Genomic DNA, 25,338 nt, shown 5'->3' on the forward strand with positions numbered 1-25,338 from the left:
TGCTACAAGAGAATACAAGAGCCGTTTCCCAGGAGAAAGTTTACTTCCTCTAGGGGCGCGAGAGGACCAAACACAGAATGCCCCATTAATCCGCGTTAAAATCTTTTCTTTTGGTATTAAAATCGTTTATTTGTAATTAAAGATATTTCTTTACAAAATTTACTTTATATAATAGTTTTTATATATGAATTTGGTTGAAATACAAATAAAAAATATGCTTCAATAATCTCTACCAATAAATTAAGGAGATAAAATAAATATTCGATAATCATCGTACTCGAGGCAACATCTGGACATCTTATCCCCACTTACTTTAATTAAACTTCAATTGTCGTACAAATTGAACATTAACATTTTCATCTGTTTTTGAATTTACCCGGAGTAGCCTATTGTGATGTTCTAGAGTAGCCTACCATTAAACAAGTACAGTATTTAAAATATACAGTCTTTATGTTGTTTCTACATCAATTTGGAAATGAACTGTGACATTATTACATTATAAAATATATTGAAAACTTAAAACGTGTTTTTAATCACAATCTAGTTGTTTTTCATCGACAGCACTATGTGTGTTTTATATGTGTTAGACAGAAAGTGTGATTATTAGCCTATATATATCTGAAAAAAGAAAAGCTCCTTTCATTGTCAGTTTGTATAGTGGATTTATTAGCTTGTGATTAGTTAACTTGTAAGAAGCAATTTTATGAAGTTAGAACAGAGAACTTAGCAGAAGTCTTTTCTTTACAGTAAACTATGCCTAGATTCAGACCCAAGGAGACGGATAGGGGACTCCAGCCACAATCACTGTTTTGAGAGTGAGGGCAGCAGCAAAGTCACATGGCGTTTGTCATGTGACTTTATATCGCTTCATTAAGAAGGCGAGGGTGACAGGTGCGCTCTAAACGGGATATATCGGGGAAGTCGTGGCCTGATGGTTAGAGAGTCGGACTCATAACCCAAAGGTTGTGGGTTTGAGTCTCGTACCGCCAGGGATTGTAGGTGGGGGAAGTGAATGTACAGTCTCTCCCACCTTCAATACCACGACTGAGGTGCCTTTGAGCAAGGCACCGAACCCCCAATTGCTCCCCGGGCGCCGCAGCATAAATGGCTGCCCACTGCTCTGGGTGCGTGTTCACGGTGTGTGTGTTCACTGCTGTGTGTGTGCACTTTGGATGGGTAAATGCAGAGCACTAATTCCGAGTATGGGGTCACCATACTTGGCCACATGTCACGTCACTTTCATATCGCATTTCGGAGTGAAAACAATCATGGCCGCCATATTGAAGGGTCGTTCCAAATCGAAGTGCTCAAAACTGGCCACTTCAAAGGGCCCTTCGGAATGAAGGATTTCGAAGGGTACAACTGATGGACACTTCGTACTCCCATGATCCTTTGCGCAGATTCTTTGCATGATTTTATTTGCCTCCGTGTGGGCACGTGATATGAGAAACAGAAACAGTTGTTTGGTCCCCTACACCCTTCAACCCATCGAAGCTCTCACTCCGGAGGGTAAACCCTTAGAAGGGATTAGAGCGTAGGGATGAGCCCTTTCAAATGGTACGCAGGGAGTGAGTGAAGGCACATCTAGGACAGGATACCGGCCAGCCAGTAAACTGTTCACGGCAGAGCAGGAGACCATATTGTCGGAGTACCTCCTCAGGGCTGCTGACTTATATTATGGTTTAAGTCCCAAAGAGGTAATATAATACATTGCTGAACTTGTTATGTTTCATGATTATTTGTGTAGAATGAACAGTTTTTTTAGCTTATGTTGACATACTGTAGCCTATATATGTTTACAATTTTTAATTCACACAAATGCTTTAATACAGGTTCTCAAATATGCCTATGAACTGGCAAAGGCTCACAACTGCAAGCACCCCAAGTCATGGGATGAGCGTGGAATGGTTGGGGCTGACTGTTAGATGGTTTCCTGAAAAGGCACCAAAGCCTTTCCCTGAGACAGCCACAAGCCACAAGCTTAGCTAGGGCAACAAGCTTTAATAAAACCAATGTGTCCAAGTTTTTCAACAATCTGGCAGAGGTATTTCAAAAACATCATTTCACTACCAAGGATATCTGGAATATGGATGAGACAGGGGTCACCACTGTTCAGAAACCGGAGAAGATTCTTGCCAGAAGAGGCCAAAAGCAAGTGGGGTCAGTAACATCTGGAGAGCGTGGAACACTTGCCACTGTGGCATGTGCAGTAAATGCACTGGGGAATGCAATCCCTCCACACTTTGTGTTATCCAGGGTAAACTTCCACCCTCATTTCATTAGGGATGGACCCCCTGGCTGTATAGGAATAGCAAACAAATCAGGATGGATGCAGGATGAAGATTTTCTTGAGTTCTTGCGGCACTTCCAAACCCATACAAGAGCCTCTCCAACACAGAAGGTCTTGCTGATCCTCGACAATCATCACTACCACATGTTTTTGCGAGGTATACTTTTCTGGCATTATTCTCCTCTCCAACCCCCTGCACTGTTCCAGTGTGTTCGCAGTGTGTTTGGCCCTTTCAAGAAGATGGTTTACACCTTCTCTGACAGCTGGATGAGGCATCATCCTGGAACAACCATGTCCATTTATGACATACCAGCAATTGTAAGGGATTCTTTCCCAATGGCTGCCACACCATCAAATATCCAGGCTGGCTTCAGGTGCACAGGCATTTGGCCCTTCATCAGGGAAATTTTCAGCGATGCTGATTTTGCACCATCCTGCGTCACTGACCGTCCACACAATCCTGAGACATCAGTCACTGGTCCAGCTTCCACTGTGTCCATCGCCTCCACTGTGTCTGCAGCTGGACAGTTCTCCATCTCCTCCGTGCCTGCCACTGCACCACCTTCCTTCTCCTCCACCGTGTCTGGGGATGGGCAGTTCTCCATCTCTTCTGTGCCTGCCACTGTACCACCTTTCTTCTCCTCCACCGTGTCTGGGGATGGGCAGTTCTCCATCTCCTCCGTGCCTGCCACTGCACCACATTCCTTCTCCTCCACCGTGTCTGGGGATGGGCATTTCTCCATCTCCTCCGTGCCTGCCACTGCACCACCTTCCATCATCTCCTCCGTGCCTGCCACTGCATCACCTTCCTTCGCCTCCACCGTGCGTGCCACTGCATCCATCTCTGGGACACCCTACATCGCCTTAAATGTACCTACAATTGGGCCTTTCTCCACCACTTCCACTGTGCCTATCCCTGGGCCAAGTTCCTTTGCCTCCACCATGCCTGCTGCTGGAACATCTTCCTTGATCATTGAGGATTTTTTTGCCTATCTTGGTGAGGCCATTCCCAAAAGCAGGGCCCTGAAAGATAACTAAGACCAGAAAAAGGAGAACGACTGAAATTCTTACAGACACACCTGTCAGGAATTCCTTTGAGGAAGAGCAGGAGAAGGCACCCGTCTCCAAAGTAAAATGAAAGATCTTTGCAACAAAGGAGAAAATGGTAAAGAAAGGAAAGAAGTACACAAAAGAAAATGAGGATAAGACTGTGGAGGAAGAATGTAATTCACCAGAGAAGCAGAACAAAACATCTTCCTCTAAAGTAAAGCAAAAGGTCTCTGCAGAAAAGGAAAAAAGAGGAAAAGAAAGAAGAGTACAAAAGAAAATGTTGAGGAAAGTGAGGAAGAGGAAGAATTCTGCATTGTCTGCCTGGAGAGGTCTGGCTGTCTTGTGTGTCTTGCCATTCCTGGGCACACTTGGCCTGCACTGATGGCAGTGACATACATGTGCCACAACTGTGAATCAGACTAGAGTTTAACATGCAGCTTAATTAAGTATGGCAAATCATTATGTCATTGTTTACGGAAATTATTTGTGTTACACATTAAACAGTGTAGCTTTTAAATATTTATAAAAATACAACGAATGTTATCTCCACATGATCACATTGTTAATATGTCAATATTTTGTACCATTTCATTAAAGTTTGGTTAAAGACTGTTCTTGACTCATCAGCTGATAAATATTTCAATAAAATATATATTTAAATAATTAAAATCTAGTTCCCACTAGAATAGTTGCCTTGTCTTCTGCAAAAATTGAAATAGACTTTTGCTTTTTGAATGCATATGATGCTAGACATCTAAAGGAAGTTGAAAACTTCTTGAAAAAAAAAATCTTAATGTTATTAAATACTACAGTAAAGTGATTACTTTGAGGTAGGCTTTTATTTGAGATACATTGGGCTAATTTGACTTATATTTCAGTGTTACAATCTCCCCCACCAAGGGGGCAATTGTAATACTCTGACTTCTTGCATTTAGTTTAATATTATAATCTTGTCCTTATTAGTGAAAATATATAAATTATTTTATTAATTAGTGTACCTATATTTCTTTCTTGTATAAAAAGATGACTAGTGTGTTTCAAGTAGTCTGTGATTTATGAAGGAAAATGTAAAAAATTTTACAATTTCCCCCAGTCTCCCCTAACTTACTTATTCATTAATTATCAATTAATAAATTTTCTAGAATACCTGCATTGCAGGATAAATTATGTGTTATTATTAGGGACAATATTTATAAAACAAAACAAGGACATGTTTACAGGCTTGGGCCAGGAGGTCTCTTATCTGTTAGCATTCCCATTCATCTTAAAGACAGTTGCTTACGACTTTATTTACACAGATTTGTTAAATCCAAGTTTTGTGTCATTTAAAAATGATTTGAAATTTGTATTTTAATCTTTAAAGAAACTGAAAAAAAGGAATGCCCTAAAACGCTCTAAATACTTTGATTAACCCCCTTAAGTTTAAAATAAATTCATATTTTTTTTATTAACCAATTATTAAATTTACTAGCAACATGAAAAAAATACAGAGAAAAAAAGCCATTTCATGATTTTAAGAACCCTATTAGCCAGTTTCGGACACTGATAAAACATTTACTATAATATAGTCAAATATTAGCTGTATATATAACATCAATGCTCTTTTAAGCCAGATGATGTAGTTACAGCATCTACCGGCAGGGACTAACAGGGGCTAACACGCAAACAAGCCAAACTTTGATTCTTTGAGTCCCCAGCAAGAGGCATATTAACAATTTCTTTTCAGGCGTTTTACCATCAAATTATTGATTTGGAAGAATAAGTCACATTTCATTCTTTGTTTCTTTCTCTCAGTCGCTATGTTTCATACTTTGTGTGTATGAGTTTTGTAGTGATATTTTAAGTGGCAAAAGGAAAATGTTCTGTGTCAGGAAAAGGGGGACTCAGCATTGTTTAACTGATGTTATAAACAAAGGAAAAGCTTTTAAGAATGTGCAGACAGTTGTTTACAGCATGTTATAATCAATGTGTCATTACACAATAAAGAGGATGCAGAATTTTTGTGGTATCCTCTTTGGCAATAGGTTGTGTATCTGCCACCATTGGTTTTCCAGTTAGAGGTCTAATAGATAAAGCTATTGCCGTTGACATATATTACTTTAATGCTATATAACAGATTCATATTGCAAGACTTGTGACTAATAACATTTTGAATGTCTAGAAATTATATATATTTTAATAGAATCATTCCTAACAGCACAGTAGCTGTATTCATGCTGTTAAAATAGTCTGCTTCAACATGTGGTTGTTGAGGTATAGCCCTTGGAAATTTTTATCTCGAGAGAGAAGTTTCCCATCTACGTGTAATGTTTCTTCATGGTTCCATTGCCAGTGTCCTGAGGCCGAGTGAAACATTAAAGTGAACAGCTCCAACAGTACCTCTCCAACACCACCCTGTCCTGTCTTTGTGTGGAGTTGGATCTCTGTGTGTTCAGACAGAAGCTGTGCTTCCTTCCCTGCCTTTCTATTACTTCTCATTCTACAACACACAGTTCTTACTAGTTAGGGAGTGTTTATAAAAGCAGGGGTCCTTGACAGGGGTAACGATTTTTTTTTTTTAAAGAAGCCTTTTATGTTCACCAAGACTGCATTTATTTGATCAAAAACACAATAAAAACAATAATGTTATTACAATTTAAAATTATGTTTTTGATTTTAAAATATATATTAAAAATGTTTCATTTTTCAGAAAATTTTCAGCAGCCATTACTCCAGTCGTCAGTGTCGCATCCTTCAGAAATCATTCTGATTTGGTGCATAAGAAACATTTCTAAATATCATCAATGTTGAAAAGAGTTGATCAGGATTCTTTGATGACTATAAAGTTCAAACAAACAGTATTTATTGCATCCATGCTGAATATTTTTTTTCTTTCAAAATATTACTGACCCTAAACATTTAAACAGACATTTAATTGTTCATGCTCATTTCCCCTATTTTACATTTAGATTACCTTTACTGTCATCTATCACAAGATTTTTTTAAATACTAATACTCCAAATATTCTGTGTTAACAATATAATCTTTAGTATCTATTTTTCATACTGTAAATTATAATGTTTAATTATAATGCAATTAATATTAGTTTCAGTGTTTTATTTGGATAAAATATTATATATATATATATATATATATATATATATATATATAAACATTGTATAAAATTGAGTGTTGTATTGTAACATTTCAAAATGTTTTATATCTCCTTGGTCTGTGTTTGAACTCTTAAAACCATCATACCTGAGAGGTAGTGTTTCAACATCCAAGTTGTTCACAAGACAACTTGCATGTCTGGACGTGAATGGAATGACATGAATGTAGGCAAGACATGTTAATGCATATTCTATGTGAATTCTAAATGTCACCAGACTCTAACGTGCTGCACAGACTACAGAATGCAACTGAAGTGCATAAATCTGAGACGAATTTTATATAGAAACTGCTTTTGTGCACACGTCTTTGTGGTGAGGTATGGTGCTCTTGTGCAAATACAGTTGTCTCTGTGGACTTTATTGCAGTTCCTCTAGGCATCTCTTTTCAAAGGTTGAGCGTTTGCTGTCTCCATGGCAACCACATCTCTCTATGGCTGCGTAAGATATCCTCTGCATTTCAAAACAGTTCCCACAGTCTGTGCTTTCATAATAGAGTGCCACCTCCCCGTGGTCCTCAACTATGCTGCTGTTAGATAAGCATCACATGCAACCCTTCAGTACCGAATCGTATTGGTATTTATACTTTTTTATCCTGTTGCATGACAGCATTATACAAATGATTCCAGCATTTACATTTGTGCACATCCCTTAACTTGCATAGAGTACAAGGCAAATGTCTTATATACTGTTATGGTTAAGGATGTTTTTAGTATAGGACAGCTGTTTGTGGTCGAAAAGCTTTGTGACCTAGATTTAATGATAGGGCATTGCAAATCTTTTCAACTCTTTAATGGATCTGAGTGTATGTCTGCCATTTATATGTATGTATATGTGTGTGTCTGTGTGTTTTGTAGGATCCAGACCCAGACTCCCAGCTGCACAGGTCACTGGGCAGACTGGTCACACGAGCGAGAACACACTCTAGGCACTTTTTTTGTTGCTCCAACAAAACGGACAGAGCACATGAGCCAGAAAGCACTTTTCCACTGCCGAACTGCTCTCAGATACACAAACACAGGGTCTCTAAGGGGCACGTCAGGGGGAAAGCACAGCAGAACGCAGAAAACACCCATCCAAACTCATCTTTATCTTCGTGAGCTGGAAAACAGGAGTGTGGGCAACAGCCTTGGACTGAATGTGGACCTTAAGAGGGAGGGAGAGACACCGTTCTGCAGAGATGCTGCATTTTATACTAAGATCTACCTGCATACCTACGTCGCATGTATGGGTGTGGGTGTTTACATGGTTAGGAGATTGTTAGAGAGCGAGACAATGTGCAAAAGGAAGCGCTGGGAGGAGGTCGAGTCATTCAGATTTCTTACCGTCTCCTGATGCGAGAGAAGTAGATGACAGCAGAGTGTTAGTGACAGCTGCAGCAAGTTCCTGTTTGTGCTGCATAACTAGTAAAGAGAAATACAGAGAGAGGCGAGTAGTTTTTGTGTGCGAAAGAGAGCGCGCCTGTGCACTCACTCTGGAAAGGGAACGATTGAAAGGGAGAGAGTGAGAGAGAGGGAGTTGTGTATCAATGAGAGAGCAGAAAAGGGGGAGCAGCATTCCCCTAATATGAAGCAGGCGCCTGGACAGCAGCCTGCACTCTTTCCATCGGGTAAGATGGAGCCCAAATCTCTGTTCAGCCTGCATAAAGCCCTGGCTCAGCCTGTGAAGATGTGCATGTTTGATTTCCCTGTCTCCATCCTGGATGATCTGGTAAGAGAGAGAGACTGCAGTCGTTTCGTTCTGATTCACCTGGTGCGAGTTGGTGTCTGTGTGTGCTTGTGTTTTCATTTAGCATAAGTATGTGCTCACCCTTTGGCTGTATTCTGCTGTTTTTATGCATGTTGGCTTAGAGCCCGTGAGGACTTTAAGTGACGGTCTTTCTTTCATGGTAAAAAGCATGTCAGTTCTTGCTGTTCCTCATCATTAAACGTGTTACAACTAACCGATAACGGCGTCTGGAGTTAGTTGTGAATGTCTTGCACTCAATAGTGAGCTCTACTTTTGGCATGCTGAACAGGATGTTGTTGCTATGCTGCCCGTGGCTGTTTTCTTTTCTTTGTTCTGTGGCACATTTCGGCCAGAGATGTTCAAAGATGATGTGTTACTTTTGCTAAGTGGCAAGCGTTTTTATGTGTCAGCAGTTCTGCAGGTGTGAGTACGCCTCTAGGTTACTGAGACGTTCTTTATCGCATATTATATGGTCCACTTCAGTACTGCACTGTAACTGATTCAAGTTTTATGAGTCATCTTGAAATGGATGTGATCCACTGTTGGTTCTGTGGGTTTTGTTTTGGATTTGTTTGAATAAATGTCAATGAAATGTTATAAAGAGCAACCGGTTTAATGACATGATGCTCATTTTTGTCCACATATATTAATTCATTTAAAAAGATGTAAAAATGCACTTCATATTACAGGATGAGCATGTTTAAAATTTCTAAATTAAAATTCATCTCGATTTTTGTTTTGAAGGGCAAAACGTAAAAAAATTTAATAAAATAAAAAAATACCAGGGTGACAAAACTAAATTCTGAAACACCTCTGCAATTCTTGAAAATAAATTTGGCATCTTTTATTCTAATGTATTAGAAAAATATATATATTTAAAAAAAATTTAAATTATATATTTTATCATGATATTTATTCATTAATAAGCTGCGATATTTGAAAAAATTCTTGAAAAGTAGTTTGGCATCTTTTATTCTAATGTATTAGAAAAATATATATATTTAAAAAAAATTTAAATTATATATTTTATCATGATATTTATTCATTAATAAGCTGCGATATTTGAAAAAATTCTTGAAAAGTAGTTTGGCATCTTTTATTATACTTTCTTAGAACATTTCTTAAATAATTTACAACATTTTTAAATAATAATACAATTAATTTTGATATTTATTCATTAATAAGCTGCGATATTTGAAAAAATTATTGAAAAGTAGTTTGGCATCTTTTATTATACTTTCTTAGAACATTTCTTAAATAATTTACAACATTTTTAAATAATAATACAATTAATTTTGATATTTATTCATTAATAAGCCATGATTTTTGTAAAAAACACTTTTTTAAATTTTAATAATTTACTTTTAGAAATAATAATAACTTAGATGTGTATGTTCAAAGTGTAAGGAAAATATTACTTTTGTTATAGAATTCCTAAAAATAGCATACTTTTTTAAAGGTTTTTAACATGACTTGGCACTTGTGTTTTAAGCTGATTTTTAAAAGATGTTTCTTTTTCTTTATGGACACTCTTATATGTCATTGACCAGTTCTTAACAAAGTCATAATTTGTGTCTCAGTAAACACCTTAAATAGATTCCATTTATTTCAGAACTTAATAAACTCACTAAACTAAAGATTCATTCACATCAGTACGCATGGCACAATAGCTTTTCTATTAATGAACATAATCTTTTCAGCAGCGATATTTGGTGACAGTGTTATCAGATTCACTTGTATCTGTGTGTCAGCCAGTAACCGTCTGTACTCATTTGTGACTGGACAGGGCTTTTGATATAGCTTTACATTTGGCCTCAGTGGTGAGGAGAAAGCACTTTTAAATGCCAAGTTCTGAGTGTCAAAGCGCCTTAGAATCGTAATGGAGCTCCAGAGAATACAGCAGGGTAATAAACTGAGCCACAGAATGGTGTTTCTGTGGCACTCGAGAAAGGAAAGTATGTGAGCTCTCAGTGTGAAAAAGAATCTACGTTGGGCCAGTGAATTAAGTTCTTGGCCTATTTTTAAAAAAGAAGTTTGGTGACATTCAATACTTAAAGCTGTTGTTTTTGTTGTTTTTACTCCCATATTGAGAACTGATTCACACTGGCCTGTTATAAGAACATCATTCTTTTAAGCCACATAGACATGCATTGGCAAGGTCTGGCCTCTTGAACATCAGTATCCACCTGTGTGTGCAGTCTGTGTTTGTGGGTCAGGTTTTGTCTAGGGTAGACCGTTGACAGTCCATACTGCAGCTTATTCTATAGCCAAGAACTGTCCGTTTAACTAATGGCATGGCAGTGGCTGCAAATGATTTGTACAGAAAAGCAGTCTAAACTATAAGACTCAGAATAAGAGATTAATGACTGAGAATAAAGTACAGACAAAATGTAGACTATTTCATTTACATAATTAGCAGAATAAACCATGGAAATCTAGTTTTCCTGTTATACCTAAAAAACTAACAAAAACAAACAAACAAAACACCTCTAAACAGCCTTCAAAGTGTTGATGTTGTTAACCTGTGACAAATCCAGTGATTATTTCATATTATTTAATTATTTCTTATCAGTCTGGTACCTTGACTTTGTTTGAATTTATTTCCAGAAGAACTGATTTATACCTGTGTGAAATCAGACTACTTCATATTAATCATATTGTAGTAAAAATGGATAGTAGTAAAATTGAATCTAAAATCATTTTTGTAACTGGGTAAAAAGGATAGCAAATCCTTTATAAAACGATAGCAAAAGTTTTATTTTAGATACATTTTTACAATGACATCCTGTGAACACCAGAATTTGCTTTCACATGGTTTGATTTCTTGTTGGAACAGAAAGTTGTCCCACCGGTTTTAGGTTTGTTTGATTGCTTCACTTGCAGTTTCATTTTGTGTGGGAATTCTACTGAATTCCCAGAGCAGCCTGTGCATCATAGCCCTTACAAATGATTTCACAGTAACCTTGAGGGTGTTAATAGAAGAGCTTATGACAAAAACTCAGCAAACGTTATAGTGTTCAGTGAGAGACAGTTGAGAGAGTGAGAGTGGTGTTACACCGTTCCCTGTGTATTGATACAGCTGTTTGAGTCCACACATGTTGGACAGGGTCAGTGTTTTGGGGTCAGCCAAATGGCAAAGGAGAACTTTGCACTTCGTATCTGTCACAAGATTGAGGATCTCTTACAGTTTATGCTACAAAGACTCAATTGAGAAGGTGATGTGTTGGAAAGATAGGATTGATCAACTTGTTCAACTGATACGCTGGTGTGGCTTGGGTTGTGTGTTCGCGAATGAAGCTCTTTACTGTGATTTGGAAGGTTTAGAGGAAAGAAAACAGGTAAGAACAGTTTATTTCCTGTAATAGTCTGCAAATTTATCTAGTTCATCTTTCCAGATCTGGTTTTAACAGATCTACACTCTTAAAAATAAAGGTGCTTCACGATGCCATAGAAGAACCTTTTTGTCTAAAAGGTTCCATAAAGAACCTTTAACACCTGAAGAACCTTTCTGTTTCACAAAAGGTTCTTTGTGGCGAAAGAAGTTTCTTCAGATTATAAAAAGGTAAGAAAGAGATGGCTCTTTAAAGAACCTTTGACTGAATGGTTCTTTGTGGAACCAAAAATGGTTCTTCTATGGCATCGCTTGAAGAACCTTTTGAAACACCTTTATTTTTAAGAGTGTAGTTATATTAATGTAGTTCAAATTAACGTTTTATAATTACATTATTATGTTTATTAATATGTCATGGTGTTTGTAGTGTTATTAGGCAGGTTACTAATTTGTAGGATTATTTACAAAGGCTTTATAAGTTTCAAGCTTAGTTCCTGGAGCATGCAAAGTGATTTCTTCTAAACATAGTGGGCAAGTACTAGAGAAATCTGTTCAAGTCGGTACAAACTACAGTTTGACATGTCCTTAAGGCGGTAGCGTTTGTGTGTGGGTGTGAATGGATACCAATGAGTGACAAGCTGCTTCCTGCTCATTTTAAACCATTCTTGGCTGTGTTAGTATCTTTCAGGTGTTTTCCACAGCCTGAGAAGTGCATACCTTATTCTCATAGTATACATAGTAGACATAGTAAAGAAAGAAAGGTTAAGAAGTCAAATTTAGCTTCTTAGTGTTGTAAGCACTTCAAAATCAATAAAACGGTATTGATTGCTATCCCTCGATAAGCTACCACAATGTAATTGTGTATCTGGTTGAAATTATGAGTATATGCAAAAAAGGGAAATATTTTTTTGCAGGCTCATTACATTTGTCCCTATTTGAAGTTGTAGACTCTCAAAGTACAGGTCCTTTCTCAGCATGACACAGGCTTGTTAGGAGAGGAGGCTGGGTTCAGGGTGAACACTGTTTGCTAACACTTATGTGAGAACCCTGATGGCCTTGATTCCCGACAGTAGGAAGGATAATAGAAATGTTCTTTAGCCCTGTTTAAATGTCCAATAGAAAGGGGTTTCCAGATTCTATAATCACCTGGTTTTTGACAGTGAGTCGCTGGGCAAAAGGACAAAAGAGATCAAATAAAGCTTCTCCAAAGATTTCTATACCATGCTGGTGCTGTTAGAGAAAAACAAGCTATTATCTATCATTCTCAGCAGAGAGCAGCACAAATAGTGGTTGTGCAACTGAGTTCGAGCTGTGACAGAGATGGCCTTAGCCTAAGTATACATGTTACAGCAATCCCAAACTTTTGGTGCCATGGGTCATTATACCTGTTACAAAAAAAACAATGCATGGACATTTAGGTCTATATATATATAAATATATATATAAACAGTAATTTGTGAAATATTACAGATTAAAATATTATTTGAATATATTTTAAAATTTAATTTATTCTTATGATGGCAAAGCTTAATTTTTCAGCATCATTACTGCAGTCTTCAGTGTCACATGATGCTTCAGAAATCATTCTAATATGCTGTTTTGTTGATCAAGAAATATTTCTTATTTTCAATATTGAAAACAGCTGTGCTGCTTGATATTTTTGTGGAACTAGGGCTGGACGATATGGCCAAAATTTATATCACGATATATTTCTTAATTTCGGTCAACAAATGCAGGCTTGTTGAGCAGAAGATAATTCTTTAAGAAACATTAAAAATCTTGCAGTTCAAAAACCTTTGACTGGTAGTGTAGGCTGATTATTCTTATAGATTGAAACGTGCATTAACCAAGATAACGAGTATGAAACATGCTCCGAGTTGCTTCAGAAAACAAAAAAATAGAGCAACAACAAAAGCATGTTGCTGGAAATGGGTTTATTCTTGAAAATGCAAACTGCTTGTCTGCCAGCAGGAGGCGCTGTGAGAGCGGCGGAACTAACGGTTTCTACAGTAATGGCTGTAAACAAAGCAGTTCCGCTCATGAACGCTACTTTATCAGATAAAAATGCCATCTAAACTATTCTGAAGACAGTCGGTTCCCTTCAGAGATACATTCATATAAAACACCCGCCGTGTTATGATTTTGAAACGTGCAGTGCTCATGTTTATTCAACAAAGTCAAACGCCACAAATAAATCAATGTATGGGAAACACTGGTAATGTATATCGAAATATCGGAAATGTGTTTAAAAATCATATCACCGTTATTGAAAAAAATTATATCGCGATACATATTGATATTGAATTATTGTCCAGCCCTATGTGGAACCTTGACACATTTTTCAGGGTTATCTGATGAATAGTTGAAAAGAAAAGCATTTCTTTGGAATATAAATATTTTGTAATGTTAGGTGTTTGTTCTGTCACTTTTGATCAATTTAATAGACCTTTGCATAATTAAACTTTTGAATGGTATAGTACAGCAGAAAATGATGGGCTGTTATGTAGTTATTGGTTAATTCTAAGGACAACATTCTACTGAAAAAAAGTACTAAATGCCTTAAATGCAATATAATATGACACTAGTTCTCTCACAGTTTGGATTGATAGTTTACAGAGTGCATGAATAAATGTGAATAGTATATTATGTATTTATGTATTCTGTGTTTTTGTTGCAAGATTTATTTGGATGGTGTTTCAAACCCGAGAGTTCTGACGCATAGAAAATTACAGTATATAATAAATCTGTGTGATCTCTCTACATGGCAGCCGAGCATAACTAACAACTGTTTCAATTCAACTAGAGATCCCAGGGTTATTCACATCCAGTTCAGTTTGTGCTGATTATGGCTGCAAATCTAACAGAAGTAGCCAGTGGAAATATTAGTAAAAGCTTATGTAAATCCTAAATAAAGCTAAAAGTAATTGTAGCGTAATTGAGTTTAAGGTGCAAACATATTTACACTTAGCTGGCTCTTATTCATCCCAATAGTACCGGTGTTCTGACGATTTGTGCTACCCTGTCAGATCTTGCTACCTCCCATTAAAACAGATGGTAGCATAATTCGATAGCGAAAAGTGCTACCTATCAGATTTTGCTTCCAGCATGATATTAATAAGGCGTGAGGCTTTATTAACATGTACACCTACCCCAACCCTAAACCTACCCTTACAGTAGGATAAATACAGTGTTGGTAGCATAATCTGATAAGTAGCATTATTTGTCAGAACACCGGCAGTTTTGTACTTTATACTGACACCTATGGGCCTGGCTGCTCTATGGATATTGAGTTTGTTATATTGTTTGCTTTGTTTCGTTAAAGGGGTCATGAACTGCCTTTTTATTATTTTGTACTGTTCTCTGAGGTACACTTATAATGTTATCAAGATTTTTATATCATAAACAATCATTTAGAAGTAATAGGCTGTTTTGACCCCCTCATCGGAATGCTCCGTTTGAATAGGTGTAGCGGATTGTAGACTCGGAAGTAAATGCCCACTGCTACGATTGGCTATCAGTTGTGTATGTTTGACAGCCTTCATAAATGGACGCTGCTGTGATTTAGGTTAAAAATGCATATCCAATGACCTGTAATAACAGACAAAGCAATAGTGACCACATAATAAAAACAGTTACTCACACTTGTGTGGTGCGATGTTACTGTCAGATCCAATATAGTCGGCACAGCATGGTCTTTATTTTCAATCTTTCTGAAAATCCTGCATCGAATTGTGCCTGGTTTATAAATTAATCTTCTTTAAAATGAAGTGAAAGGACCGATTTCTTACTGACGTGATTCCGGAACTTCATTAAATACCAAGTTCTGTCATGAAACTCTAGATGGCGCAAGCTGATGGGTCCTTAACGTGAACTGATGATATTCTTAGCATTAAACGACTTGTCACAAGCTCATTGGTTTATGCATACGCAGCCAATGAGCTTGCTGCTTTACATTTAAATGGCTGGTTAGCATTCGCTTGAGCATTGCAGCGAGCTTTCAGAGTTCCTCTGAAACCCTCCACCTTCCCCAGCTCCACCTGTATAGATCTGCTACGGGTTATTTTTATGCTATTTGTGCAGCAGCAGTATGTCTTGAATACTCACAGCACCATATCGGCATATGTATTGGCAGTAGCAAGTTCCTGTACTTGCTTGCAGCAGCAGTAGCAATAATCTACTAATACAGCAATAACCAATAGCAGCAGCAGAGTAGCAGATCTATTCCACCAACACCAAATACATTAACACTGTCATATCCATTATCATGTAAAAATCTCACGAGAGTTGTCATGACAGAAATAAAGTTCATCCACTCTTTCCTAATGTTGGGATCAGAAGGAAGGCAATGCAAAGACTGTTTTTTCACAACTTGGCGCTGCACAGCATCTTCTTGTCTTCAAAGCATCTTTATCGTTTGGTTTCTGTGTAGACCTGCGTTGCCTCTCTCGTTATTTACACGACATGCGCGAATCGGTGAGCGGGGCTAAACAGGCAGTGATGTAGAAGCAGGCGTTGATCTTCTTCTGTGAAGGCAGGGTTTAGCCACATTATTAAAGGAGTCATATGAAGCGATTTCAAATTTTCCTTTCTCTTTGAAGTGTTACAAGCTCTTGGTGCATAAAGAAGATCTGTAAAGTTGCAAAGACTAAAGTCTTAAATCCAAAGAGATATTCTTTATAAAAGTTAAGAGTCAACCATGCCTACCTAAAACTGCTCGCTCTAACACGCCCCCACATGTCTACGTCACGATGTGGGAAGATTTGCATAACGTCGCCCAAACGTTCACTTAAAGAAAGAAGGCTTAACTTTTATTCTCGCTGTAGTATTGTTGTTGCCGCCGCCGCCATGTCGTGAAGGCGCTGTGTTTCGTTGTGAAAGCGAAACTACTTTGTTTGGCCTTCCAAAAGAGGACGATATCCGCTTTGTCATGCCTGCAGCGTGGACGAAGCGGAGTCCAGCCCGGGGTCGTCACATGTGGTTGCTGCAAGCCCGCCGGCCGCACCGTTCTCAAGCCCGCCAGCCGCCACTCACTCAAGCCGGCCTCCACTCACTCTAGGCCTCCGTGTGTGACGCTGTGTTTTGTTGTGAAAGCGAAACTACTTTGTTTGGCCTTCCAAAAGAGGACACGACTAGAAATCAGTGGCTAAGTTGTATTTACAGCACTGTTCCAGAACAGTTTAACCCAAATATTCAGATGTGTGCAGCACATTTTATGGAGGACTGTTTCCTGATCCTGGTAGACTACAATGCCGGCTGTTCTGACTCACAGTCTGTAAGTACGTTCAGTATGTTTTTATATTTAAAGAATTTGCCACTGACGATTCAAATGCGAGTTTTGAGCAGTGTAGAGTAGCGCTTGTTGTTTGTCATTTCTCCGATCACAAATGCAGACATGGTTTTATGTTTACGCGGCGCGATGCAACACAGTATAAGTCATTATAATCCGTAATTACGTCCCTACTGGATGCAACAAATGCCTCGTTTATAATGGTTTTAATGTTTTTGTCTCGTGGCTCCAGCCGGACAGGGCATCACAATATGGTAAGGGGATAACATTTCCGTCACATGCTTGAGGTATTCGGCCAATCACAACGCACTGGATAGCTGGCCAATCACAGCACACCTCGCTTTTCAGACCGATGAGCTTTGGTTTCAAAAAGGCGGGGCATAGAGGAGAAACAATAATGTACAGTATGTGGAAAATAATGTGTTTTTTTAACCTTAAACCGCATAAACACATTTCATTACACCAAATACACAAAATAATGTTCTTTTTAGCAGCATCATATGACCCCTTTAAGTCATAAAGTGGCACATTCCACAACCTGTCGTTTTGGCAGATTGGCTTCAAATAAGCAGTTTTTAAACTGACAAGAAAGTTTTGAGTTCTGAAACTTACAGGATGTTTTTGTAGTACAATGACCTCTTATATGTCAAAAGAAGGGAATTTTGATTTCTCAGTTCATGAACCCTTTAAAGTGTTCTTTTATGTTTATGCTTTGTAACGTGCCGTTAATACTGGCTATACATATTATTGTTGCTACTATAATCAGTAGTAAACAAATGCATGACATTGGATGGTCATCGCCTGACATGGAGAATGAAATAGCTTTTTCTAAAAGATTGATCTCTCCTATATATTTATATATATTACTTAAGTGCACTTTTAAGTTAAGTAATATTTAAGGATCTCCACAGCTTCCAACACAGAGACTTAGCATTTTCCTTCAGACAGCTGTCCTTTCAGATTTCACGATATAATCATAATGGTTACCTCAGTGAAAACACCATCACCCCAAGCACATGTCTCACACAGTTGCTGCTCTTTCTCGCAAAACACTATTCCTCTGGAGTGTTTCACTTTCCTTAGGAGCTTTGCGTCAGTGTTGCAGCCATCCTCCAAGAGTAAGTTACTAGTATTTTCCAACAGAGGGCGCAATTAGTATGCATTAATGCCAGGGTTAGAGCATTGGGAAGAAGATCATGCTGGAGGTGTTTGTTTTTGTGGTAACTAGGCTTGTAGCTCAACAAGGTTGAGGTTGAAACATGAGGTTGAAACATGAATAACCATGAGTAACTTACAGTTATTCATATACAGTGTAGCTGTCCAAAAAAAGGATGGATCAGGAAGAAAATGTATTAACATGAGCCAGGTGTCCTGAAATTTTATCCGGCCTGGATGAAAAATCCACTTTGTTCCAATTTGATCTGTAGACAGTAGAAGAGTTAAATGCACTGATTATTACTGTTGTTTTTGTTTTTTAGATTATTGATACACTTTAATTTATTTGAGCAAATCCTTTTTATTCACAAATACCTTTAATGTTTAAGCCATAAGTTAAATAATGAATCATCAGTTTAATTACCGCCACATAATTATTTCAGTTGCATTCGTTTATTTATGGCACATGAAGTTATAATCAAGCGATTTAAAAGTGATATTTTTAGTAGCTCACAACAGAGTTTCCCGGAACTTGACATCACGATTAGTCATAGAAGGGGCGGGGCCAGGTGTTTGCTCAGGGAGGCTGAGCTCGCGCAAAGGGGCGGGGCCTAGCGGCTCAGGGTATTCCCTTCACCCAAAGTGATGCAGACAAGCACTCGTTCCTACAGTAGAAATCTGGATGACAGAATATGGAGTAAAAATAATACATCGTAAACAGAGGTGATAGTCTTTCAGTAATGGTCTACATTACGGGGATACAGTCGGACGCCCTTGGTGTCAAACCCACGTCCCTGGACGAGCTATTTGAATCTAGCACATGGAAAATTAAAAACATTTGGGATGGGGTGAAGCTGGAGATCGCAGCCGGAGATGGATGCCCTGTGGTCTTAAATAGTTTTACCCATTTGGACCCTGATCTGCCTGTGCTGGAGGTAATGTGATTTAAACCAACATGATTCTTTCTTGTATGTGTGTGTGTGTGCATACATGCATACACACGTAGATAGATAACTCTTACAATATAATATACTACAATATTATAATATATTAAATATTAGAAATATATTAGAAATGTAATTTCATTTTGTTAATATCAACAAAATGAATATATTATTGTCTTGTGTGTATTTCTGCTTTGAAATTCTTGTGTTTGTTATATATATGTTTTTTTTTAGGTTTCTTCCCCTGTTTTTTTCTAAACATTTTCCAGCATGTAGTGTCATTGTGTGTATAGATTGCTGAGCTGGCATGAGTGTTTTTGTCGTGCTTTGCTAGTGTTTCTCTCTTTTGTAGAAAACTTGCAGCTTAGATACTTTCAAATAAGAAAGAAAGATTTCAAATACTTTTGCTCATCTGCAACTTCAGTTACAAATTCTTCTGACTTTATATGATCTTTGTCTTGTATATGTCTTAGACTGCTCAGAAGCTGCATCTGATGCGGCATATATATGACAAGACAGAATAAATGCATTTACAGAAATCTCTTGTTCTCGATGGCCTAACTGAAGTAAAGCAAAAATCCGCCATGATCTTGGCAAGAGCACCGGCACACTCTGCTTTCCTCTTATTCACTCCGTCTCCAACTTTCCCCTCTCTAAATTCTCCCCAAAAAGGGCTGTGGAAATAAAAGTCAAATGAGAATCACGTCCCCTTCAGGTATTAAATGAAAACACAGCTTCAGGATGATTTAGTTAAGGATGTGGAAAGAAATGCTGTAATATGGAATTCATTATCTGGGAATTTTGCTGACCTGTTAATACAATCCGATGTTACTGATGCTGTTATTTCTAGAGTTTGTTTATGATGAGATTGCCCACAGTAGTGCAGATATGTCAGCTGAGAATGAATGATTTTATTTGAGAACCTCTTATATAATACGTGACAACACATTTACTTGTCAGATGTGATGAAAGACTTTCATTATTGATTTCCTATTCGTGACTTCTCAAGCTTTCCAGCGCAAAATATTTTTCTTGGTTGTTTTTGAACACGAGTTTTTTTTTTATCACCATGGCAGTCACACATTTTTTATGGTTGCTAGGTTGTTATTCTAAACTTCTGACTATGGTTTGTGAACAACGTGTCCTCTTTTTATCTTGCATTTCAATGCCAACAGCACAATGTTGAGACTTAAACAGCATTTCACACCAAAACTTGTTTACCACATTGAAGTTTTACTCCAGTCATGCACAAAAAGAAGGTTCCAGTGTGTCAACAGCTGCTAACCTTCACTGGACTAAATCTAATCTGCTCTCATTACACAATTAGTGATGGTTAAATCTCCCATTCCACCCAGCATAGCACTAGAGCGCTTCTCCTTTGTGGACGCATTTGCTTCGATTTGTGGGTGCTCTTTGTTTTTCTTCCTCATTACAGAAATCATCATTTCTTTTACAACCATTTTAATGTGAAAATGGTTGACTCATCTACCTACAAACGTCTAAAAAGTTGGCTAGGGTAACCATGAGTGATGGATGGAGTTGCAAGTAACTTTGCTATAAATCCTACTTTCTTATCTCTTTCTCTCCCATCCTCTTTCATTAATTCATGGGTTGTAAAAAAAATAGCACCGCATGCCAGGCACTTATCTCTGCTTTTAGTGATTCAAGCCCGCAGATGGCTTGGCAAGAGCTCAGAGTTGGTTACATCAGCCCTGAAGACCTAAACCAAATCAGCCAGATGTAAAAGTACTCTTGTATAATGGATCATTACAAGCTCAGTACATAGATCAGCTAATCTCTTAACATAACAGCTGCCATAAAGGATCCAGTGTAAGATCTTGTGTAAGAGCACTTTAATGCTGTGTTATTGTCAGAAACAGTAACACAGCACTTGTAGCAAAATGAGTCAGGGAAATTGTAACAATCATTTTGAAAGAGTGATTGATTGGTAGTTTGTTTGCACATTAGCTTGATCGACTTGAAAAATACTATTTGTAATTGTAGCTTGATTTGAGCAACAGAAGCTATTTTTTTCTCATTTTCATGTTTCATATTTTGTTATCATCTTGACAGGTTAAAGAATTTAGGCTTTATCAAGTGGATAGACTTTGATACTTATAGAAAATTGCTTCTGAGGCATTTATCCAAGATGTCTGTTAAGTGACTTGCCTTTGAATAAATAAATAAAGTAATTTTTAAATGTGGTCCAAGATACTGTCAGCCTTTAAGTTAAAAAATAAATAAAATACAACACACTGCCGATCAAAAGTTTGGGATCAGTAAATGTTTTTAATGTTTTTGAAAAAAGACACCAAAACTGCATTTATTTGATCCAAAATACAGTAAAACACTGTAATAGTGAAATATTATTACAATTTGAAATAACAGTCCCCTGTTTTTAGAAATTTTTAGCATCCATTATTCCAGTCTTCAGGGTCTCATGATCCTTCAGAAATCATTCTAACATGCTGATTTAGTGCTCAAGAAACATTTCTTATTATTATCAATGTTGAAAACAGTTGCGCTGCTTAATATTTTTGTAGAAACCATGATAATTTTTTTTTCAGGATTCTTTGAGGAATAAAAATTTCAAAAGAACCGTATTTATTTGAAATATAAATCATTCTTATAAATGTCTTTACTGTCACTTTCAATCAATTTTTCAATTTTTACTGAATAAAAGTTAACATAACTTACTGATCCAAACATCACTATTGTTAAGGTATGCTTTGATTGTTTACCAGTGAACAACGGTCAAAGAATTGACTGGCACTTTTGTCACTGGGTTTTCACTTTAATACATTTTGTCATTGTTTTCCTGTGTTTGTTAAAAGTGTTTACAAATTCAGCATTTTTCTAAAAGTGGCCTTTGTGTGATAGATTGAATGCAGAACGTCATAATGGCTGACCATTGTGTAATGAGGAGGACAGACAGGGGTTACATTGACACATACAGAGATGCTTTTGTCGTGAAAGATCTCTTGAATGGAAAGAGAGGGATGAGAGGGTGGAATAGTGGGATGAAGTGTGATGAAGAGAAAACATGGATGTGAGAGGCAGGAAAGGAGAAAGTGGCAGAGTAAAAAGGCAGGAATAGGTAGGAGAGCACTGATGTAATTAAACAATTGTACAAGACGTCAAATACAAATACTCAGTACACCACTGTTAAATCAGGTTTGTTAGGTTAAATTTAGAAAAGCAGCTCAACTAGTAGAGCATGGTGCTACCGATGCCAAGGTCATGAGTTCAGTTCCCAGGGGACACACATACTGATAAATAGCTTGAATGCACTGTAAATAACTTTAAATAAATGGTCTGCAAAAAAAATGTGTAAGATTAAATATGTGAAAATTCATAATTTATTCTTTATACGAAAAAAGGTGCCAGGACATAATACCACACATTCCTTATATCTACATCTGCGATATACCAGAGCCAGACGGCAACCACACTCAGCAGTTCTGAGCTGCACTCCGGCAAAGTCGGGTAAATCTTTTTCCAAGACTTATATTTGAGAATTCCTTCCTTAGCTCTGCTAATCTTACTCTGAAGTGCTGGAGCTGATTTCACAAAAACCTTGGCACAACCAAAACACAGGCAAAAAAAAAAAAAAAAGGGACAGCAGCATCCAGTTATTATTACCAACAACATCCAAGCTGGAAAAATACTGATAAAGCCTTTTAGCAAATGAAAAATATTCTCATAAAGCTCATAAGAGGTTAATTATTATAGCTCAATGATGCTTTTTCCCATTGTTTTGGTGATATTTGATGCTCAGTAAAATCAACAATATTACAAAATAGTTTTTAAATGAATGATTTACAATTTATAATAATGTTTTTCTATTGTAATATATTTAAAAATGTAATTTATTTTTGTGATGGCAAATTTTCAGCAGTCATTACTCCAGTTTTCAGTGTCAGATTATCCTTCAAAAATCATTCTGTTATGCTGCTTTGGTGCTCAAAAGACATTTCTCATTAATGTTAAACAGTTTATTGTGGAAATCATTATATATTTTTTCAGGATTCTTTGATAAATAAAAAGTTCAAAAGAACAACATTAATTTGAAATAGACTTTTTTGTAACAATGTAAAAGTCTTGACAGTCAATTTAACACATCCTTGCTGAATAAAAGGCATTAATTTATTTTATTTTTTTATTTGTGACGCCATTGTATTTAACGAATAAACATGGAGTTTCAATATTTTAAATGGGATTAAGTGGCATTTTTATGCTGACTGTCACGTCATTTGCGTAACTCTCATACTTGGAGCGCCTGGTTCGAATTCAGAAGAAGTCAGCGGGAGGTGATTAAAAAAAAGAAAAGGTTGGAAACTTCCAGAATAAGGCAGACGAGAAGAGAAATCACCTTTTCACCTTTCTCTGCCTTTTTCCACTGTTTTCAGCAGTGAATCTGGCCATCACTCTGTACTGAGGTTTAATGCGCTGTAACCGAGTGTGCTGAAAAACCTACTGAGCAATGCCAAAATACACATACTGCTGCTTCGCTCTACGTATCCAGTCTCTCTCTAGGTTAATAACTCGTACAGGACTGTGCATCTTGAGAAAACATATAAAACCTAACCCAAATCCATAACCCTCACGGCACAAATGAGCATTATTATTTTTATACAGAAAAGAGATTTGGTCAGAGCTTACAGTGGCTTAAGCTGTTATCTGTTCTGGGCATTTATAAATAATGTATTATGAGATCAAATCATTCCCAGAGACAGTATTTGTCACAGCTATGTGTCCGACCCGGCCAAGGCAATAAAAGCAAACATGTGGTGAGGTATTTAGACAATGTTATGACACATAATAAAAATATGAATGAATGCTAGCCTTTTGAAGCCAGGCTTATAATGATCAGCAGGAGGACAAGCAGATTGATCACTGCTGCTTCAAATTCCTTTCATCTGACCTCATCGGTTTACTTTCTCATTTTATATTCTTACAGCAAAGGTTGTTCTTGCATTTCAGATGCACTGCTTTTCAATTTTATGCCAGACAGACACCTTTGACTGTTGCGAGAGGTCTCACTGTTTTTCAGCATTTCACGCAATGAGCAGCGCATTCACACAACACTTTCCTTTGCTTAAAAACAGCATTTTTATAACTTGACAAGAAATGTCTTGTGTGAAAGGCCATGTCAAGTTAATATCACTGTCTATTTTTAACATATTTAATCTTGTTAAGAAAACTTGATTGTTTAATAATGTAAGTTAAAGAGGACACGTAATAGGGTTTGTCCTCTAACATCTTTTAACCTCTCCCTGATTTTGACTGGAACAAATTCTGCATTGTTTTTGTTTTCTTAACATTGTTTGTGAAGGATGCAGCTGTCTAGGAAGCTGTTATGCAGTATCTTTTCAGCACTCTTTGTCTTTTCACAGGAAACCCCGTGGCTTTAGTGGATCAGAGGCAGTCGAGGGGTTCACAGAGCAGAGTTTGAGGAGTGTTTAATGCATTCTGTCATAGTTTGGCTTTTTTGTGACTTTGATCACCTCATACAATAACATTTTAAGCAAATGTAATTAAGTAAAATGCAAGCCTGTGATTAGTGATAAACAATATTCTTTCACCATATAAACGTTTGTTATGCTTTCTCTGGCAGTCTGTAGTTGTGAGGTGGATTTTCCCTTAGAAAGTACAGTTGAGTGTAGATTCTGTTTCTGTTTTCAAATGTCAGATGTCAAAGACAGACCTTTATAGTGCTCTGGTGTTGTGTCAGGCTTGGGTTTTTTTCCAGGTCTGTGTGGCTGATCCTACTATTGCCCACTAGTTTGAACCTGAGTCAGAGGGGCTTTCCAAAGTGTACGAGAATACTTTTATTGTTTTGGTGAGGTGGTTTACTTCCCCTTTTCTTTCTTTTTTTTATAAAGTTCATCTTTATAATATAGCCTAATATAATATGATATGATATGATATGATATAATATAATATAATATAATAATGGCTGCCCATCCAGGGTGTTTCCTTGCCCACAGCCTTAGATAGATTGATAATATAAGAATAACCTCCCCTACTTCGTTTTCTTCATTTACTTACACCAAGTTCATCTTTTAATATAATCTAAAATGTCCAAATACTCTGAGATCTCCATCGCCGTCATTGTTTGTAATCATCAGAGGGAAATTGTCTCGCATGCAGACGACATCTAACATCTTCTGTCTTTTACAGGTTTGTGCAACATTTCTGAAAGCGAAAGAAGCGTTGTTCCTTTTTTTGCCCATTGATGCACTTCCGAAATGCCACAGCAACGATATTTGACAGACACTGTTATGTGTTGTGCGTGTTTGTGTGTTTGTTACCATAGCTACTCCTGGACAGAGCCCTGGGGTTGGGTTATCTGTTTAAGCAGTCATCTCCATGCACTGACTCACACCCACACTTACACAGGA

General features: G+C 37.3%; 1 protein-coding gene across 3 annotated transcripts in view; it reads left to right on the top strand.

Moving 5' to 3' along the window:
• The first annotated feature begins 7,761 nt into the window (after positions 1-7,761).
• The window catches only part of LOC107600003 (ral guanine nucleotide dissociation stimulator-like), a 29,148-nt gene continuing 11,571 nt past the window's right edge, over positions 7,762-25,338 (top strand). The window contains exon 1 of one of the 3 annotated variants that reach the window (XM_016291768.1): positions 7,762-8,199. In XM_016291768.1, coding sequence (XP_016147254.1) covers positions 8,056-8,199 — 144 coding nt within the window. In that variant the 5' untranslated portion in view covers positions 7,762-8,055. Of the gene's footprint in view, positions 8,200-11,301; positions 11,556-18,637; positions 18,926-25,338 lie in introns of those variants that run through there. The other 2 variants (XM_016291766.1, XM_016291767.1) reach the window with 2 other exon arrangements.

The sequence above is a fragment of the Sinocyclocheilus grahami genome, unplaced genomic scaffold (genome assembly GCF_001515645.1).
Source record: "Sinocyclocheilus grahami isolate Dianchi unplaced genomic scaffold, SAMN03320097.WGS_v1.1 scaffold276.1, whole genome shotgun sequence".
NCBI classification, from domain to species: Eukaryota; Metazoa; Chordata; class Actinopteri; order Cypriniformes; family Cyprinidae; genus Sinocyclocheilus; species Sinocyclocheilus grahami.